The following is a 19,991-nucleotide window of genomic DNA, read 5'->3' as shown; positions in this document are numbered from 1 at the left end:
GCTTGTGACTGGGGCCACCTTGGGTCCACTTCTTAGCTCTTTGCCTTGGGGAAAGTAAAACATGTCCTGAAGGTCTCATGTATTAGCTTGTGACTGGGGCCACCTTGGGTCCACTTCTTAGCTCTTTGCCTTGGGGAAAGTAAAACATGATTAATTGTGGTAGATATTGAACAGGGAAAATCTGCATAATACCAGTCAATCTTACAGAAAATGTATGACAAATCTTTACCTTTTGCAAGATGTGGCCCTCTCAGCTTCAGGCAGTTGCTTTGGCTTTGTGATTTGCCTGGCAACATAAGCATCCCAGGCAATGGAAGCAACTTGTCTAGCAGTATGTGCAAAGAAGCCCTGCTAATGAAAGCTGGTTTAGGGCCGCCATCTTGTGGTAAAACTTTGTGTGCATCATGTATAAGACAGCCATCACTAACACAACCATCACTAAATACACCCTAAAAAGGTGGACTGTGCACTAAGTATCAACATAGAGACAACAGAGCATTTAGAGAGGAACTTTATTGGAAAATATGAGAACTTGCCTAGTCAGCATGGCTCCACCTGCCCATATTCCTAACCAAAACTACAATAGGCTACATTTGCATGTCCAAAATGCCTGTTCTCATCTCACATATATGCTTGAAAAGGGCACTAAGGAGATACCATAACCATTGCAGTGCTAGCCATTTTGAAACATATTTTCCTGTTTACTGTACATAGATAAAGAAACTAGTGGAATTGTCTTTCTAAATAAAGTTGTTATCATTCTTCTTTTCATGTGAATGGCAGAAAGCTGTTGTATATTTTTCTATCAAGTCTTTATTTATCCAGGAAATCCATTGGAAGCATCAGGGGATGGAGGCCCATGTAGGCATGAAGGCTTTCTGTCATATGTTAAGGTCATTCATTCAGTGTTAAATGTTGTTTTTTTAAACAGTTTGTGCGATTTGCTGTGTCTTTCTCTCTAGCGTGTAGGGCCGCCTCCTCTCCTACATTCATGCATTCTGTAGGCACACATGTAAAATATCCCTGGAACACACAGAGCACACACAGGTTAATGGACAATGGACATTAGAAACCAGCTGTACACACCCAAAAAACCACAAGCCTCCCGTCAGCACCTACACTATCTATCAGGTCTGAAGGTTCAGCACTATGATGGAGCAAGGCCCCTCTAACCCATTGGAAGGCTAGGGGAAATCATCACCATATTGCTTTCATCAGACTCTTCAGATCTGCTCATGCTGGGGGACTCAGGGCTTGTGTGTTGTTTTTGGACCGGGCAATAGAAATATTGGGCATGTTGGTATGGAGCCAGTTTTGAGTACTGTGATTGACCCTGTATGTCAGTTCTTACCTGCAAAGAAGGTCATGAGCAGTGCCACCCAGCCCAATATGTAGGACCAAGAGAAACGCCAGTCACCGAAACGCTTGCCCAGAAAGTTCACTGTCACACCCGTGTAGATGGCCATTGCCAGAAGAACAAATAAGGCTGGGAGAAGGCAGGGGAATATATAAGGTAAATATGCTGTACTAAACATGTGTGTGTGTGCATGTGTGCATGTGTGTGCGCGTATGTGTGCGGGTGTGCAAGTGTGAGACTCACTGGAGACGAAAAACATGATCCCTGCCGCAAAGGAGCGGTTGAACCTCTCGAAGGCGGAGAAGTGGGCGAAGGAGAGGATGCCTGCGATGATGCCCGCAAAGCACGACATCCCTGACAGGATCATAAAGGCCCGGGTGGCATTCCAATATGCTAGAAGGGGACAGACAGAGTAGTGAGCAGGAAGACAACAACAGAGCCCCAGCATCCCTCCTTCAGGCAGTTTGACAACTAAACCTAGTACCATTCTCAGCCTCTAGATGGCGCCGTATTTCTTCTCATGTGCAACATTACATTCCAGGAACGGGTTTGTGACAACAGGATTGTAACATGAAACAAAGCAGCCATTGATGAGATGTCTCTGACAAATTACTTCAACTAGACTAGGAGGAAGCCTCTATTAACTACTGAGATGCTGCAGGTAGCCTATTCTCTTGGGCCATGTACAGGAGTGGTAAACATAGTTTTAATTACTATTGCTCTCTTAGTCTGTGTCCCCCAAATGGTACCCTATTCCCTATATAGTGCCATACTTTAGACCAGAGCCCTATGGGCATAGGGAATAGGGTGCCATTTGGGAGGTTTTGCTTGATGTGTGTTCTCACCGATGCTGTCCGTCTGCATGTAACACTTTCCCGACATGCAGTACCTCCACAGGCCCTGGTGGGCGAAGCTGCCCGACAGACGGTACTGCATCCAGTAGTCTGTTGCTGTGGAGACCACCAGCAGGATGTTCCCCACCATGGCACAGAACAGGCCCCCTCCCATGAAGCTGTACATCCTAAGAGAAGCTGCTGTGGCCACTGTGTGGTACCTGATACTGCATGGGAAGACGAAGGAGGGTGGGTAAACACACCTGGATTATACAATGTTTTGTATGACACACACTCAGTTTGCTCTGGCCACTTCGTAGTTCTTCCTACTGGGGAGGGAGATGATGAAGCTAGACAGACACACCTGTACCTATCTGGTATGATCTACGTATGTAGAACACACTCAATTTTAATAATTATTATTCCATACTGGAAAGAATGTAATAGAAACAGAAATAAGTTCAGTATGATTCTTGACACAGGAAATAACTGTTACATGGACAACAATATTTGAAAGCCAAAGTACAAATTGCTGAATCACAGTAGTCTCAAAATACTGGTAATTTTGGGATCATATATATTACAGAGTTTATAATTATTATCAGTTGAGCTCACTCATAAGCACTACTTCATATGATTCTATGGCACAGACAATAAGTCAGATACAATCTAAGCTTTGTACGACACCTGTTAACATATATGAACATTTACTCCATATAGCATAAACAAACACGCATGCGGTTTTTACATTGTCATAGAATGCACGTTTACAACTAGTACCCTTAAACAGCTCTTTTGCCAAGTAAGTTCTGCCAAGCACTTAATTGAGTTTGATCAGTGTTTATTCAACCACTAGTTCACTATTGTCTTCTTTTCAGACTTCAGTTTATGAGTAACTGTGTCTTTGGCACAACTATACATTTTTATCAAGGGAACATTATATAGATATAATGTATTTAGGATGCCCCTTACCTTGTTTCTTCAGTAAAAACACCCTCTTAATCGTTTACCTTTCTGGGGAGAAAGGGAGAGAGGGATAGAGGGAAAGAGAGAGAGACGTTGCAAGCCTAGGAGAGATAGGAGAGTGGAAGAGAACTCCACTGGGCTATCCCCTCTGTTGATGGAAGCAAAATTCTTAAACAATCAGTCCCCATGTAACGGATGCAATTGAACAAGCCATCGCTAGTGGCACGGGATCATGTGACCCCCACAGCCCTTTCAGTGTAGGCGGCTGGGAGGGGGTCAGGGGGTTAGAGTAGGGGCTTTGGCTGGTTTGTATTTGGTATGTTCTAGAATTGTGGATGTGCATAGGTATGCAGTACTGTTGGAGTCAATGCAACATGCTGAAGCCAACATTTTTTCTTTCAATGGATGTGTGGCTATGGCGGCATGGATAGACTGTTAGACACACATACAGTATAGGGATGGAAAGCCCCTCTGTCTATCTGGTTGTCCTCTCTCTAATATATAGAATACATCTGTAATATGTTGCTCACCTGCTTCCTCATAATACTGTTTTTAAATACATTGTAAATTGAATACTCTGCGATCATAGTTTTCCATTACAGTATTTATACAGTGAATTTTTTAGACACACACACACACGCTCACAAACTGCCATCTAAAGACAGATACAGACAGTCTGTGAGGTCTGATTAAGGGATAGGCCATCTTTCAGTGACAGAAATGTCATACCCTTCTTCAAAAGCCAACATCAATGTGTGATTTAACGGAATCAGTGGATCAAAACATAGCAATTATGACTGCCATTTAATTTCCCAATACATCAGTATTAGCATTTATGTCCAGAGGATGCAGACGCCACACATGCAGATAAGGTTCTGTTTATGACTGCTTCATTATGCAAGGTGAGTGGTGGGGATAATCTAAAGAGGATGCAGACGCCACACATGCAGATAAGGTTCTGTTTATGACTGCTTCATTATGCAAGGTGAGTGGTGGGGATCATTTAAAGAGGATGCAGACGCCACACATGCAGATAAGGTTCTGTTTATGACTGCTTCATTATGCAAGGTGAGTGGTGGGGATAATCTAAAGAGGATGCAGATGCCACACATGCAGATAAGGTTCTGTTTATGACTGCTTCATTATGCAAGGTGAGTGGTGGGGATAATCTAAAGAGGATGCAGACGCCACACATGCAGATAAGGTTCTGTTTATGACTGCTTCATTATGCAAGGTGAGTGGTGGGGATAATCTAAAGAGGATGCAGACGCCACACATGCAGATAAGGTTCTGTTTATGACTGCTTCATTATGCAAGGTGAGTGGTGGGGATCATTTAAAGAGGATGCAGACGCCACACATGCAGATAAGGTTCTGTTTATGACTGCTTCATTATGCAAGGTGAGTGGTGGGGATAATCTAAAGAGGATGCAGACGCCACACATGCAGATAAGGTTCTGTTTATGACTGCTTCATTATGCAAGGTGAGTGGTGGGGATAATCTAAAGAGGATGCAGACGCCACACATGCAGATAAGGTTCTGTTTATGACTGCTTCATTATGCAAGGTGAGTGGTGGGGATCATTTAAAGTAAAAGTGCTGGTTGACAATTTCAGGGCATGTTTTGACGGTTTTTTTTAAAGGCTGTGCATATGGAGGTACATATGCTATCTGCTTGGTATTTTTCTTTAAAAAATTAGGCTACAACAGCTTTTTCAAACTGGAACTCCAAATCACACTTGGTTTGTGTGGTATGCTACAGACACCATAGTCTTCTTGTTTGCTAGACAGACTCATGACGCTTCTCCAGGGGCACTTGTTGTGTCAGCAGCTGTGGGAAGAGATTAACACAATAATACATGTTTATATTATAACAGTTATATATTGATTATATTGACATATACAACTTAAAAATATTGATTTGAATAAGTTTGGAACACAAAGAACTTTGCCAGTCAAATCAACATGTAAGATAGTCATCAGGACCAGGTACAGCCTTGTGGAGTGAAATAGCTATTACATTAGTGCTTTGTCATTCAGTCCGGTGCATTTAGGTAGCCTTTGCACGGTATACATCATTGCTGTGAACCTGCAATTGTATATTTTTGTTTGAGGATGGCTTACCCCCTGTTGCCAAGTGTAGTGTATATATTAAATGTTGTGCATTGGAATATTTCACTAGCCTACCATAGACGACAATGCTAAGGCAGCGGCTTTATCGTCCCTGTGCAAAGGCATGTACTGCGGTCTGTGTTTGGTTCAAATGATCCGTCATCATGAGGCAAATTTTCTGGAAAGGAAGTGTTGACCCGGAATTGGAAGCCAAATCCGAGCGATTCTATCGGAGGAGTAAACATGGAGGACAACGGCGGTGAAGATCCTGTTAATAACAACAATGATACAACGGTATCTTCGGAGGGATCTATTATTAAGGTTACAGTCAAAACCCCGAAAGATAAGGAAGAAATCGCCATATCGGAAGATGCCTCGGTCACTCAGGTTCGTTTATTTTGTTAATCCGTAGCTTGCTAGCGAGCGGCCACAAACGTTAGCTGCTATGCTACATCATCATCATCATGCCCACTGGTGGGTGGGTGGGTGTGTGTGTAGTTAAGTGTAGTGTAGTTAGTTAGCGAGCTAACATTTCAGAATTGGACGGTGTAGCGATATTTATAGCTATTTCCTTAGCAAACTATTCACTAACTTTGTTATAATACCACTCTCAACTACTCTAGTCCTCCATATTGTTAGGTGCTTAGTTGCTTTATGTAGCCTAGCTAACCGGCTTTCCAACTCAACAAATGACAGCTGATTCCCTGCACAGTCAAGGCAATGTGTCGTGTGACTTCTGTATATTAGTTATTAAAATAAACAATATTTTAACTAAGTAGTTAGCTAACTAGGTAAATTATTAGCTAACGTTGGATAAATGTTGTTAGCTAAATGCTAGCTATCTAGTTTCTTAGCTGTTTCTCCAGAAACGACTGTGCTGGCCTTGGTACTCTATAAACAGTCTTCTTCAGAATGTAACGGAACCTCATTGTTCTGAATATCAGTTACTGGACTTTAGATTTCTGTCCGTGGGAATCATCTCTCCCATACACAAGTCCCCCTGTTACATTCAAGCTGATGTGTTATTAATCTGTCAGCTAATGACTCTTTTCTTCCTGTCACTCCAGTCCTGATTTGATATCCTGAACAGCTAAATGACCTACAGCTTATTTTTTTACTCCTGTTTAATGTGCCTCTCATATGTGTAGTATTCTTGTGCTCACTGGAGGCACAACACTAAGAGTGATTTGGTATTTGTGATCAGGTAGTATGATTCTTGTAATAGGATAAGCAGTGAGCATTTACCCAGAGATAAGCAATGAGGATTTACCCAGAGATAAGCAATGAGGATTTACCCAGAAACAAGGCTTTAGAATTAAAATCAGTTCATTTAGAATTGTTTGACTATGTCACTTTGTTTCCCTTTCTTCCCTCATCTTCCGCCCTCTTTCTCTTGCTGTCCATCCCTCCTCTCTCTATATATCTTCCTCCTTTCCCAGTTTAAGGAGGAGATCTCGCGGAGGTTCAAAGCCAAGCAGGATCAGTTGGTTCTGATCTTTGCAGGGAAGATCCTGAAAGACGGGGACTCGCTCAACCAACACGGCATCAAGGACGGCCTGACAGTCCACCTGGTCATAAAGACGGCACACAAGTAAGATGATGCAAAATGGATATTGTGTTTTAGTTGGATACTGTCGTCTTCTTCGGACATTTGGCAGAAAGGGACAATTGGAATTGGAAAAGGAATTGCTTGGTCAACTTTTGAATAGGTAAATAGGCTATATGTAGTGTCTCCACTTGCATCGCCGAATAGCTTTCGGTAACGCAACTGGTTAGTATGTATTAAAGTGGGCAGTCACGTGTTTTACAGAATAGTATTGCTAGTTTGAGCTGACAGATCTATAACTGACATTTATGTGTGAATTTGGAGCTTTAATGTGAATTTGGAAAAATAACTGATCAGTGCATTGTCCCTCCAGGGCAGGAGATGGTGCTAGTTCCTCCACCTCCTGCACCTCCCAGGTAGGCAGCAGTAGTGGCAGCTCCTCGGGCCCCAGTTCTGCAGCCCACTCCTCCACAGTAGGGTCCACTGGAGGCCCTGCCTCGGCACCCCCACAGACCCCCAACATACTGAGTGAGTTTACAAAGCTAAATAAGTACACACTTCTAATCTTATCTATCCACCCCCTCACACACCCCCAACAGTTTATACTGAAAAAGACATCCGACAACAATTTCCAAAGATCATTACTATCACCATCACGCCCTCTGACCATGCCCCTCTCCCTCCCTCCTAGCCGGGTTCGGTGACCTGTCCAGCCTGAGCAGTATGGGCATGGGCTCAGCTAACTTCATGGAGCTGCAGCAGCAGATGCAGAGCCAGCTGATGTCCAACCCAGAGATGCTGTCTCAGATCATGGAGAACCCCCTGGTGCAGAACATGATGTCCAACCCAGACCTGATGAGGCAGATGATCGTGGCCAACCCCCAGATGCAGCAGCTGATGGAGCGCAACCCCGAGATCTCCCACATGCTCAACAACCCCGAGCTTATGAGACAGGTGAGGGACCTTACAGTGAAATGCTTACTTACGAGCCCCTAACCACCAATGCAGTTTAAAAAAAATACGGATAGTAAAAAGAGATAAAAGTAACAAGTCATTAAAGAGCAGCATTAAAATAACAATAGCAATACTATATACAGGGGGTTACCGGTACAGAGTCAATGTGCTGGGGCACCAGTTAGTTGAGGTAGTATGTACATGTAGGTAGAGTTATTAAAGTGACATTGCATAGATGATAACAACAGATTAGCAGCCGTGTAAAAGAGGTGTGTGGGGGGGGGGGGGGGGAATGCAAATAGTCTGGGTAGCCATTGAATTAATGTTCAGGGGTCATGGCCTGGAGGTAGAAGCTGTTTAGAAGCTTCTTGGACCTAGACTTGACGCTCCGGTACCGCTTGCAGTGCGGTAGCAGAGAGAACAGTCTGACTAGAGTGGCTGGAGTCCTTGACAATGTTTAGGGCCTTTTTCTGACACTGCCTGGTATAGAGGTCCTGGATGACAGGAAGCTTGGCCCCAGTGATGCACTGGGCCGTTCGCACTACCCTCTGTAGTGCCTTGCGGTTGGAGGTCGAGCAGTATCCATACCAGGCAGTGATGTGTACCAGTCAGGATGCTCTCGATGGTGCATCTGTAGAACCTTTTGAGGATCTGAGGACCCATGCCAAATCTTTTCAGTCTCCTGAGGGGGAATAGGTTTTGTTGTGCCCTCTTCACGACTGTCTTGGTGTGCTTGGACCATGTTAGTTTGTTGGTGATGTGGACACCAAAGAACGTGAAGCTCTCAACCTGCTCTACTGCTGCCCCGTCAATGAGAATGAGGGTGTGCTCGGTCCTCTTTTTCCTGTTATCCACAATCATCTCCTTTGTCTTGATCACATTGAGGGAGAGGATGTTGGCCTGGCACCACACGGCCAGGTCTCTGACCTCCTCCCTATAGGCTGTCTCGTCGGCCTACCACTGTTGTGTCATCGGCAAACTTAATGATGGTATTGGAGTCGTGCCTGGCCGTGCAGTCATGAGTGAACAGGGAGTACAGAAGGGGACTGAGCACTAACCCCTGAGGGGCCCCCGTGTTGAGGATCAGCGTGGTGGATGTGTTGTTACCTACCCTTACCCCGTGGCGGTGGCCGTCAGGAAGTCCAGGATCCAGTTGCAGAGGGAGGTGTTTAGTCCCAGAGTCCTTAGCTTATTGATGAGCTTTCAGGGCACTAAGGTGTTGAACGCTGAGCTGTGGTCAATGTATAGAATTTTCACATAGGTGTTCCTTTTGTCCAGGTGGGAAAGGGCAGGGTGGAGTGTAATAGAGATTAGAGTTTGACAAATTAATCTGCATGGCAGATTGATTAGGGCCGATATCAAGTTTTCATAACGATCGGTAATCAGCTTTTTTGGACGACGATTACATTGCAATCCACAAGCAGATTGCGTGGCAGGCTGGAGTGTACTGTGGCTGGAGTGTACTGTGTAACATCCAGATTGGGATTTGCTAGAGTGTACTGTGTTTATGACAGGTTGCGATTGGCGTTGGGATTGGCTGAAGTGTACTGCGTTACTACAGGTTGGGATTGGCTGGAGTGTACTGGATCACTGACAGGTTGTGATTTTCTGGTGTGTACTGTGTTACTGACAGGTTGGGATTGGCTGGAGTGTACTGTGTTAATGACAGGTTGCAATTGGCTGGAGTGTACTGGATCACTGACAGGTTGTGATTGGCTGGAGTGTACTGTGTTACTGACGGGTTGGGATTGGCTGGAGTGTACTGTGTTACTGACAGGTTGCGATTGGCTGGAGTGTACTGGATCACTGACAGGTTGTGATTTTCTGGTGTGTACTGTGTTACTGACAGGTTGGGATTGGCTGGAGTGTACTGTGTTAATGACAGGTTGCGATTGGCTGGAGTGTACTGGATCACTGACAGGTTGTGATTGGCTGGAGTGTACTGTGTTACTGACGGGTTGGGATTGGCTGGAGTGTACTGTGTCACTGACAGGTTGTGATTGGCTGGAGTGTACTGTGTTACTGACACGTTGGGATTGGCTGGAATGTACTGTGTTAATGACGGGTTGGATTTGGCTGGAGTGTACTGTGTTAATGATGGGTTGGATTTGGCTGGAGTGTACTGTGTTAATGATGGGTTGGATTTGGCTGGAGTGTACTGTGTTAATGATGGGTTGGATTTGGCTGGAGTGTACTGTGTTAATGACGGGTTGGATTTGGCTGGAGTGTACTGTGTTAATGACGGGTTGGATTTGGCTGGAGTGTACTGTGTTAATGATGGGTTGGATTTGGCTGGAGTGTACTGTGTTAATGATGGGTTGGATTTGGCTGGAGTGTACTGTGTTACTGACACGTTGGGATTGGCTGGAATGTACTGTGTTAATGACGGGTTGGATTTGGCTGGAGTGTACTGTGTCACTGACGGGTTGCGATTGGCTGGAGTGTACTGTGTCACTGACAGGTTGTGATTGGCTGGAGTGTACTGTGTTACTGACAGGTTGTGATTGGCTGGAGTGTACTGTGTTACTGACACGTTGGGATTGGCTGGAATGTACTGTGTTAATGACGGGTTGGATTTGGCTGGAGTGTACTGTGTTAATGACGATTTGGGATGCCTGGAGTGTACAAAGAAGTTAGATTTGGCCAATAATGTAGCAGCTGCTGTTTTTTTTTTTTCATTTATTTTTTAACTGTTGTAAGTCGACTGCTTTTTGAGAGGAATCTTTACATTTAGCTGCATTCTAAATTATTTAAAGGTATAGGTTTCTCAGACACAGATTAAGTTTAGTCCTGGACTAAAAAGAAAGCTCAAATTATTTTTGTCCAGAATAAGGCTTAGCCTTATCTGTGTCTGGGAATGGTGTTTGGGTCTACCTTACCCCTCTAGTCCCTGTACCCCAGAACCCAGCCTAGCTGAAAAAATCCTGTCCACCCCTTCCTGTTCCCTTCTCCTCAGACCATGGAGCTGGCCAGGAACCCTGCTATGATGCAGGAGATGATGCGTAACCAGGATCGGGCGCTTAGCAACCTGGAGAGCATACCGGGGGGCTACAATGCCCTGCGAAGGATGTACACAGACATCCAGGAACCCATGTTCAGCGCCGCACGAGACCAGGTACCCACTGATGACAATGATTTAAAATCAGTTGACATTCAACTAAGTTAAAATCCTTGGGATTCACCCAAGGTTTTTCAGCCTCAGAAACAAACTCTACGCTATCCCGTGGAGAGTGCTGAACATAAACTCCATTGGTATTCAAGAAGTTGATAATTACTTATTTCTCTCCTTTCTCCCAGTTTGGAAACAACCCTTTCTCAGCCCTGGGGGGCAACTCTGATGGGGGGGTGCAGCCATCGAGGACAGAGAACCGGGAACCACTGCCCAACCCATGGGGCCCCCCCAGCTCCACCAACCCCTCTGAGGGTGGAGGGGGCACGGGCACCACAGGCTCCTCTACCACTGGCAGCACCAACCCCAGTGTCTCCAACCCTCTGGGTGTCAACTCTGCCAGTCTGGGAAATGGTACGGTAATACATAGACTGACTTCCGGTTGAAGTAACAGCATTCAGTTGATATACTACAGCTTCACATACTGCAATATCACATAGACGTGAATTCCTAAATGCATACTTATCAATTCGTGACACCCATACATACAGTGCATTCAGAAAGTATTCAGACCCCTTGAGTTTTTCCACATTTTGTTACGTAACAGCCTTGTTCTAAAATGGATTAAATATATTTTTCCTCAATACCCCATAATGACAAATACCCCACAATGACAAAGACAAAAGTCCAAGTGTAGACATTTTTGAAAATGTATTAAAATTTAAAAACAGAAATATCACATTTACGTAAGTATTCAGACCCTCTGTACTTTGTTATAGCACCTTTGGCAGCGATTACAGCCTCAAGTCTTCAAGCTTTGCACACCTGTATTTGGGGAGTTTCTCCCATTCTTCTCTGCAGATCCTCTCAAGCCCTGTCAGGTTCGATGGGGAGCATCACTGCACTATTTTCAGGTCTCCAGAGATGTTCCATCAGGTTCATGTCCAGGCTCTGGCTGGGCCACTCAAGGACATTCAGAGACTGATGCCACTCCTGCGTTGTTTTGGCTGTGTGCTTAGGGTCGTTGTCCTGTTGGAAGGTGAATCTTCGCCCCTGTCTGAGGTCTTCAGCGCTCTGGAGCAGGTTTTCATCAAGGATCTCTCTCTACTTTGCTCAGTTATCTTTCCCTTGATCCTGACTCGTCTCCCAGTCCCTGCCTCTGGAAAAAAAAATCCCCACAACATGATGCTGCCATCATCATGCTTCACCGTAAGGTTGGGGCCAGGTTTCCTCTAGATGCGACGTTCAAGAGTTCAATCTTGGTTTTATCCGACCTGAGAATCTGGTTTCTCATGTTCTGAGAGTCCTTTAGTTGCCTTTTAGCAAACTCCAAGCGGGCTGTCATGTGCCTTTTACCTCCGTCTGGCCACTCTACCATAAAGGCCTGATTGGTGGAGTGTTGCAGAGATGATTGTCCTTCTGGAAGGTTCTCCCATCTCTACAGAGGAACTCTGGAGCTCTGTCAGAGTGACCATCGGGTTCTTGGCCACCTCCCTGACCAAGGCCCTTCCCCCCCGATTGCTCAGTTTGTCAGGGCGGACAGATCTAGGAAGAGTCTTGGTGGCTCCAAACTTCTTCCATTTAAGAATGATGGATGCCAATGTGTTCTTAGTGACCTTCAATGCTGAAGAAATTGGTTGTGTGCCTTTCCAAATCAGGTCCAATCAATTTAATTTACCACAGGTGGACTCCAATCAAGTTGTAGAAACATCTCAAGGATGATCAATGGAAACAGGATGCACCCAAGCTCAATTTTGAGTCTCATAGCAAAGGGTCTCAATACTTATTCAATAAGGTATTTCTGTTTTATTTTTAATACATTTGCTAAAATGTCTAAACCTGTTTTCGCTTTGTCATTATGGGGTATTGTGTGTAGATGAGGATTTTTTTATTTAATCAATTTTAGAATAAGGCTGTATCCTAACAGATTTTTGGAAAAAGTCAAGGGGTCTGCATACTTTCCAAATGCGCTGTATGTCAGTTTGGGGATTGTAAGCACATGCACACACAACGGCACCTACCCACCCTCCATCAACCTCCCTCTGTGTATGTGTGTCTCCCAGGCATGTTCAGCAGTCCAGGCATGCAGAGTCTGATGCAGCAGATTTCAGAGAACCCCCAGCTGATGCAGAACATGCTGTCTGCTCCCTACATGCGCAGTATGATGCAGTCTCTGGCCCAGAACCCAGACATGGCCTCCCAGGTCTGTAGCAACAGAGTAGTGGGGGTTATCATGGTTCATAAAGTCACTTTAAGTGTGTCATACGGCACCCTATTCCCTTTATAGTGCACCCATAGGGGCCATGGTTAAAAGTAGTGCACTATAAAGGGAATAGGGTGACATCTGGGACACAAATAATCTGAACGCAGGGGGATCCATAGGAATCGATGGGAATGGGTTGTCTGTAATTCATTGGCAGCTGTACAGAACAGGTCCAGCTGGCAGTGCTTTACCTCAAGGTATCTAGAATGGGTCCAGCTGGCAGTGCTTTACCTCGAGGTATCTAGAACAGGTCCAGCTGGCAGTGCTTTACCTCGAGGTATCTAGAACAGGTCCAGCTGGCAGTGCTTTACCTCGAGGTATCTAGAACAGGTCCAGCTGGCTGGCAGTGCTGTACCTCGAGGTATCTAGAATGGGTCCAGCTGGCTGGCAGTGCTTTACCTCGAGGTATCTAGAACAGGTCCAGCTGGCAGTGCTGTACCTCAAGGTATCTAGAATAGGTCCAGTTGGCAGTGCTTTACCTCGGTATCTAGAACAGGTCCAGCTGGCAGTGCTTTACCTCAAGGTATCTAGAACAGGTCCAGCTGGCAGTGCTGTACCTCGAGGTATCTAGAAGAGGTCCAGCTGGCAGTGCTTTACCTCGAGGTATCTAGAACAGGTCCAGCTGGCAGTGCTTTACCTTGAGGTATCTAGAACAGGTCCAGCTGGCAGTGCTTTACCTCGAGGTATCTAGAACAGGTCCAGCTGGCAGTGCTTTACCTCGAGGTATCTAGAACAGGTCCAGCTCGCAGTGCTTTACCTCAAGGTATCTAGAACAGGTCCAGCTGGCAGTGCTGTACCTCGAGGTATCTAGAACAGGTCCAGCTGGCAGTGCTTTACCTCGAGGTATCTAGAACAGGTCCAGCTGGCAGTGCTTTACCTCGAGGTATCTAGAACGGGTCCAGCTGTCAGTGCTTTACCTCGAGGTATCTAGAACAGGTCCAGCTGGCAGTGCTTTACCTCGAGGTATCTAGAACAGGTCCAGCTGGCAGTGCTTTACCTCGAGGTATCTAGAACAGGTCCAGCTGGCAGTGCTTTACCTCCAGGTATCTAGAACAGGTCCAGCTGGCAGTGCTTTACCTCGAGGTATTTAGAAAGGGTCCAGCTGGCTGGCAGTGCTGTACCTCGAGGTATCTAGAACAGGTCCAGCTGGCAGTGCTTTACCTCGAGGTATCTAGAACAGGTCCAGCTGGCAGTGCTTTACCTCAAGGTATCTAGAACAGGTCCAGCTGGCTGGCAGTGCTGTACCTCGAGGTATCTAGAATGGGTCCAGCTGGCTGGCAGTGCTTTACCTCGAGGTATCTAGAACAGGTCCAGCTGGCAGTGCTGTACCTCGAGGTATCTAGAATAGGTCCAGTTGGCAGTGCTTTACCTCGGTATCTAGAACAGGTCCAGCTGGCAGTGCTTTACCTCAAGGTATCTAGAACAGGTCCAGCTGGCAGTGCTGTACCTCGAGGTATCTAGAAGAGGTCCAGCTGGCAGTGCTTTACCTCGAGGTATCTAGAACAGGTCCAGCTGGCAGTGCTTTACTTTGAGGTATCTAGAACAGGTCCAGCTGGCAGTGCTTTACCTCGAGGTATCTAGAACAGGTCCAGCTGGCAGTGCTTTACCTCGAGGTATCTAGAACAGGTCCAGCTCGCAGTGCTTTACCTCAAGGTATCTAGAAGAGGTCCAGCTGGCAGTGCTGTACCTCGAGGTATCTAGAACAGGTCCAGCTGGCAGTGCTTTACCTCGAGGTATCTAGAACAGGTCCAGCTGGCAGTGCTTTACCTCGAGGTATCTAGAACAGGTCCAGCTGTCAGTGCTTTACCTCGAGGTATCTAGAACAGGTCCAGCTGGCAGTGCTTTACCTCGAGGTATCTAGAACAGGTCCAGCTGGCAGTGCTTTACCTCGAGGTATCTAGAACAGGTCCAGCTGGCAGTGCTTTACCTCCAGGTATCTAGAACAGGTCCAGCTGGCAGTGCTTTACCTCGAGGTATTTAGAAAGGGTCCAGCTGGCTGGCAGTGCTATACCTCGAGGTATCTAGAAAGGGTCCAGCTGGCTGGCAGTGCTGTACCTCGAGGTATCTAGAACGGGTCCAGCTGGTTGGCAGTGCTGTACCTTGAGGTATCTAGAACGGGTCCAGCTGGTTGGCAGTGCTGTACCTCGAGGTATCTAGAACGGGTCCAGCTGGTTGGCAGTGCTGTACCTCGAGATATCTAGAACGGGTCCAGCTGGTTGGCAGTGCTGTACCTCGAGGTATCTAGAACGGGTCCAGCTGGTTGGCAGTGCTGTACCTCGAGGTATCTAGAATGGGTCCAGCTGGCAGTGCTGTACCTCGAGGTATCTAGAACGGGTCCAGCTGGCTGGAAGTGCTGTACCTCGAGGTATCTAGAACAGGTCCAGCTGGCTGGAAGTGCTGTACCTCGAGGTATCTAGAACAGGTCCAGCTGGCTGGCAGTGCTGTACCTCGAGGTATCTAGAACAGGTCCAGCTGGCTGGCAGTGCTGTACCTCGAGGTATCTAGAACAGGTCCAGCTGGCTGGCAGTGCTGTACCTCGAGGTATCTAGAACAGGTCCAGCTGGCGGTGCTGTACCTATCTCCATATAGATAGACCGATGTGAGGAAGAGGGTGAACAACCTCCCCACTGGGGAAGCAGCAGGTTGCAGCTGGCGAACGACAGGACCCTGATCTTCTCTCACCTTCTGTGTCTCCCGCAGGTGTTGATGAATAATCCCCTTTTTGCTGGAAACCCCCAACTGCAGGAACAGTTCAGGAGCCAGCTTCCTGTCTTCCTGCAGCAGGTATATACACACACACACACAGACACACACACACATACACACATACATACATATCAAACAGAGAGCTGAACCTGTCCCAAGGACTTGATTGAATTGAGTCTGGACTGGAAGATTTGTTTCAGAATGTTAATTGTTTCATTGTTAGTTTGATTGTGACTGATGTTGTTTAGATGCAGAACCCAGAGGCGCTCTCTGTCATGACCAACCCCCGAGCCATGCAGGCTCTCCTCCAGATACAACAGGGTCTACAGACGCTGCAGACAGAAGCACCGGGACTCATGCCCAGGTACACACACACACACCCCACAGGAGGTCGGTGGCACCTTAATTGGGGAGGATGGGCTCGTGGTAATGGCTGGAGCAGAATGGTATCAAATACAGCAAACGCTCTGTTCCAGCCATTATTGTGAGCCGTCCTCCCCTCAGCAGCCTCTGCTGACACACTGACACACACACTGAGACACTTTGGGTAGTAGCCTAAATCCTCTGTTAGGCAATATGTTCTCTGAGTCTGTACTAACACCTTTGTGTCTCCCAGTTTGGCACCGGGTGGGCTGCCAGGTGGTCTACCAGGGGGGCTAGTAGGTGGATTACCAGGTGGAATACCCACAACCCCCCTGTCCGTAGGAGGGGGTGTGGCTCCAGAGAACCCCGCCTCTTCGCCGAGCGCCGGAACAAACCCCGCCCAGCAGCTGATGATGCAGCAGATGCTCCAAATGTTCGCAGGAGGCAATGCCTCGGTATGTACCACACACATTCTCTTTTACTGTTTGATTGATTAGTTGATGATTGGTTGACTGATTTGATTGAGTGATTGTGACTGGCCCCCCTACAGAGCCAGACCCCGGAGGTGCAGTTCCAGCAGCAGCTGGAGCAGCTGGGTGCTATGGGCTTCATCAACCGAGAGGCCAACCTGCAGGCCCTGATCGCTACAGGAGGAGATGTCAACGCTGCCATCGAGAGACTGCTGGGCTCTCAGCCCTCATAAAGACACACTCGCACACACACAGTTACGTATATAAGCATACGTCGATACAGACACACGCATACACACTATCCAGCTCTGGGTAGCAAGGGATAAACACACACACATACTGTCTACAGAGAACCAAGAAGTGAAATGAACCGTCCCAAACCGACACAGATGAGACCCGGTCAGGATATGTACCACTCTAAACATCTCCTGTCAGATCATGCCCCCCCCACACACCCATATCCCCTGTTCTTAGCCTCATCCACAGAGCTCTGCCCAGCAGAACCAGACTGACCAGACCTCCTCAACAGAGGGGTGCGAAAGGGAAGGGGGCGAAAGGTACCCTCTCTTAAACAGAGATGCTTTACCCGACAAGATTCATTCATCCATCTTCCTCTCTAATAAATCTGAGGGGTTTATTCAATGAGATGAGAGTTCAGAGTGCGGCAGATAGAAATGCATTCACTGCATTGCATAGAGCTGTTATGACGCATTTGTTTCTTGTCTATATGTTGCATTTCTGTCTACAGTGATGTGAACAATCCACCATTTTGACCAAACCCCTGATCTGCAGGGTATATGGAGAGGGGAGGAAGAGAGAAATACAAAATAGTTTTGTCAATCTCACACGGATATCAGGCTCCAATCACTTCCCCCTCTTTCCACTACTTTAACCGTCCAAAACCCTTTCTATTTATTGCTAGTGCTGAAAAGAAAAGATCCCCCACACTTCCACATCCCCCACACTTCAAATCAAATGAGTCTGCCGGTGCTGGTGTAGATTGACTTCACACAGGCGGTGCCACAAGATTGAGACCTTTGATAAGATTGAGAAATGTCATGATAATCGTTAATGAAGGAAGAAAGGTGTGGTTCTGACGAAGACAGACGAGACAGACAGATTTCCTTTTCATTTTAATCTGATTCATTATGTATTTTAATTTGAGGTGTAAGTCATACCTACCTATAGATAATCTGTTTTGTCTCATTAAACAAAACTCTTCCTGGAAAATGTATGAATAAAATATTATGAAAAAAGGCTTTACATTTTTGGTATGGTGTGGCACCATACGTTGTTGTAAATTTAGGTTCTGGCTTTTTGCTTTTATTTTAGCATTGTAGTTGTGGTAACCTTGGCAATGGCTTCCATAGCTGTGATTTGTCTGTTGGCCTCAGCTAAAAATCCATACCCAATTCAACATGTTTGAACTAACTTTTAACAGTACTGTACTACAAAATACAACTAGGTTGGTCAATAAGAACCCTATTTCAAATTGTGACCATCCTGACTTGTAGTATGAAGAACAGAATTATACTGCGCGTTCCATTCAGCAGTCCACTCCACTTATAAATCACTTATTCTGGAAGTCGTGAAACAGTTTCGTTTAAGTTGAATGAATAATTAATTTTCCTGGTAGCCTGGAGGCTCCTCGATGTTATACTGTTGTCTACTGTAGTATCTACCTGTCAAGTGAGGATTTGTCACGGTGCATTGGAAGACGGTGCATTGAAACTGTCATTTCGTTTAGTGCACCTCTGTAGTCAGGGCCGTGCACAGACCTTTCAGTGGGCAGGTGCTCAAAATGAAAAATGGGCACCCCCCCCCCTCCCCGCTTGATAATTATTTTCATAATATCTCGAAATTCATAACATACCAAATGGCTCTGTAGTGAAAATAAAAAATAAAAAAACTACAAATAACATAGGCCTATTTATTTCTGCAACAACACACTAATCATCACATTGTAAGCAAGCTATTTACTTAGTGCCCCCTAAAGACATGACTCACCTCGGGGAAAAGAGTGTGGGCTGTCAGCTGATCGTTGTTGATTGATTCACATGCTCTTTTACTAATTGTGAATTAACTCTGTCTTTTTGCATCTCTCTGCTGTGGATATCAGCCAACCAAACCAAATATTGATGATGTAGGCTAAATCAAATGTTAAACAAATGTCATGCTGCTGTGGCAGTACAGTTGATATTTACTAGTTAGCTAGCAACACACACTCGACTTGTGACCGCAAAGCTCAAGCCATGCAAGTTTGGATACCGGGCGCATGTGAGCTCCATACAGGGTGGCCAAGCAGGAGAAACCAGAGCCATATACACAACATGGCCAAAAGTAGTTGACCACTACATGGTCAAATTAGTGGATTTGGCCATTTCAGCCACACCTGTTGCTGACAGGTAGATAAAAATTGACCACACAGCCATGCAATCTCCATAGACAGACATTGGCTTAACTGAAGAGCTCAGGGACTTTCAGCGTGGCACCTTTTTATAGGATGCCACCTTCCCAACAAGTCAGTTCAATTACTTTTTGCCCGGTCAACTGTAAATGCTGTTATTTTGAAGTGGAAACCTAAGAACAACGGCGGCAAAGTGGTAGACCACACAAGCTCAGAACGGGACCGCCGAGTGCTGAAGCGCGTAGCTCGTAAAAATCATCTGTCCTGGGTTGCAACACCCACGACAGAGTTCCAAACTGCCTCTGGAAGCATCGTCAGGACATTAACTATTAGTGGGAGCTTCATGAAATGGGATCGCCAAGCGCCAGCTGGAGAGGTGTTAAACTCGCTGCCATTGGACTCTGGAGCAGTGGAAACGTGTTCTCTGGAGTGATGAATCACGCTTCACTATCTGGCAGTCCGACGGATGAATCTGGGTTTGGTGGATGCCAGGAGAACGCTACATGCCCCAGTAAAATAGTGCCAACTGTAACGTTTGGTGGAGGAGGAATGATGTTCTGAGGCTGTTTTTCATGGTTCGGGTTAGGCCCTCTTAGTTCCAGTGAAGGGAAATCTTAACACTACAGCATACAATGACATTCTAGATGATTCTGTGCTTCCAACTTTGTGGCAACAGTATGGGGAAGGCCCTTTCCTGTTTTTGCATGACAATGCCCACGTGTAGAAAGTGAGGTCCATACAGCAATGGTTTGTCGAGATCAGTGTGGAAGAACTTGACTGGTCTGTACCGAGCCTTGACCTCAACCCTATCAAACACAGTTGAGATGAATTGGAACCACGACTGCAAGCCAGGCCTCATCCCCCAACATAAGTGCCCGACCTCACTAATGCTCTTCTGGCATAGAT

General features: G+C 46.1%; 2 protein-coding genes across 2 annotated transcripts; one reads left to right on the top strand and one right to left on the bottom strand.

Moving 5' to 3' along the window:
* Positions 1 to 770: 770 nt before the first annotated feature.
* LOC110487988 (lens fiber membrane intrinsic protein) lies at positions 771 to 3,599 on the bottom strand. The gene is made up of 5 exons (XM_021559923.2): positions 3,163 to 3,599; positions 2,203 to 2,417; positions 1,601 to 1,750; positions 1,352 to 1,486; positions 771 to 1,023 (listed from the first exon to the last, which is right to left on the bottom strand). Exons 2-5 carry the CDS (start codon positions 2,375 to 2,377, stop codon positions 959 to 961), a joined length of 525 nt encoding a protein of 174 aa, XP_021415598.1. The 5' UTR covers positions 2,378 to 2,417; positions 3,163 to 3,599; the 3' UTR covers positions 771 to 958.
* Positions 3,600 to 5,510: 1,911 nt separating this feature from the next.
* Positions 5,511 to 18,316, top strand: LOC110487987 (ubiquilin-4). Its single transcript, XM_036970863.1, has 11 exons — positions 5,511 to 5,654; positions 6,707 to 6,858; positions 7,187 to 7,341; positions 7,505 to 7,767; positions 10,724 to 10,882; positions 11,065 to 11,290; positions 12,940 to 13,079; positions 15,840 to 15,923; positions 16,094 to 16,209; positions 16,462 to 16,663; positions 16,759 to 18,316. The coding sequence occupies exons 1-11, from the start codon at positions 5,511 to 5,513 to the stop codon at positions 16,909 to 16,911; spliced, it is 1,794 nt and encodes a 597-aa protein (XP_036826758.1). The 3' UTR covers positions 16,912 to 18,316.
* Positions 18,317 to 19,991: the final 1,675 nt, after the last annotated feature.

Source organism: Oncorhynchus mykiss, chromosome 32 (assembly GCF_013265735.2).
Source record: "Oncorhynchus mykiss isolate Arlee chromosome 32, USDA_OmykA_1.1, whole genome shotgun sequence".
Classification (NCBI taxonomy): domain Eukaryota; kingdom Metazoa; phylum Chordata; class Actinopteri; order Salmoniformes; family Salmonidae; genus Oncorhynchus; species Oncorhynchus mykiss.
Note: the sequence above shows the minus strand (reverse complement) of the source record. Positions and strands in the feature narration are given on the sequence as shown.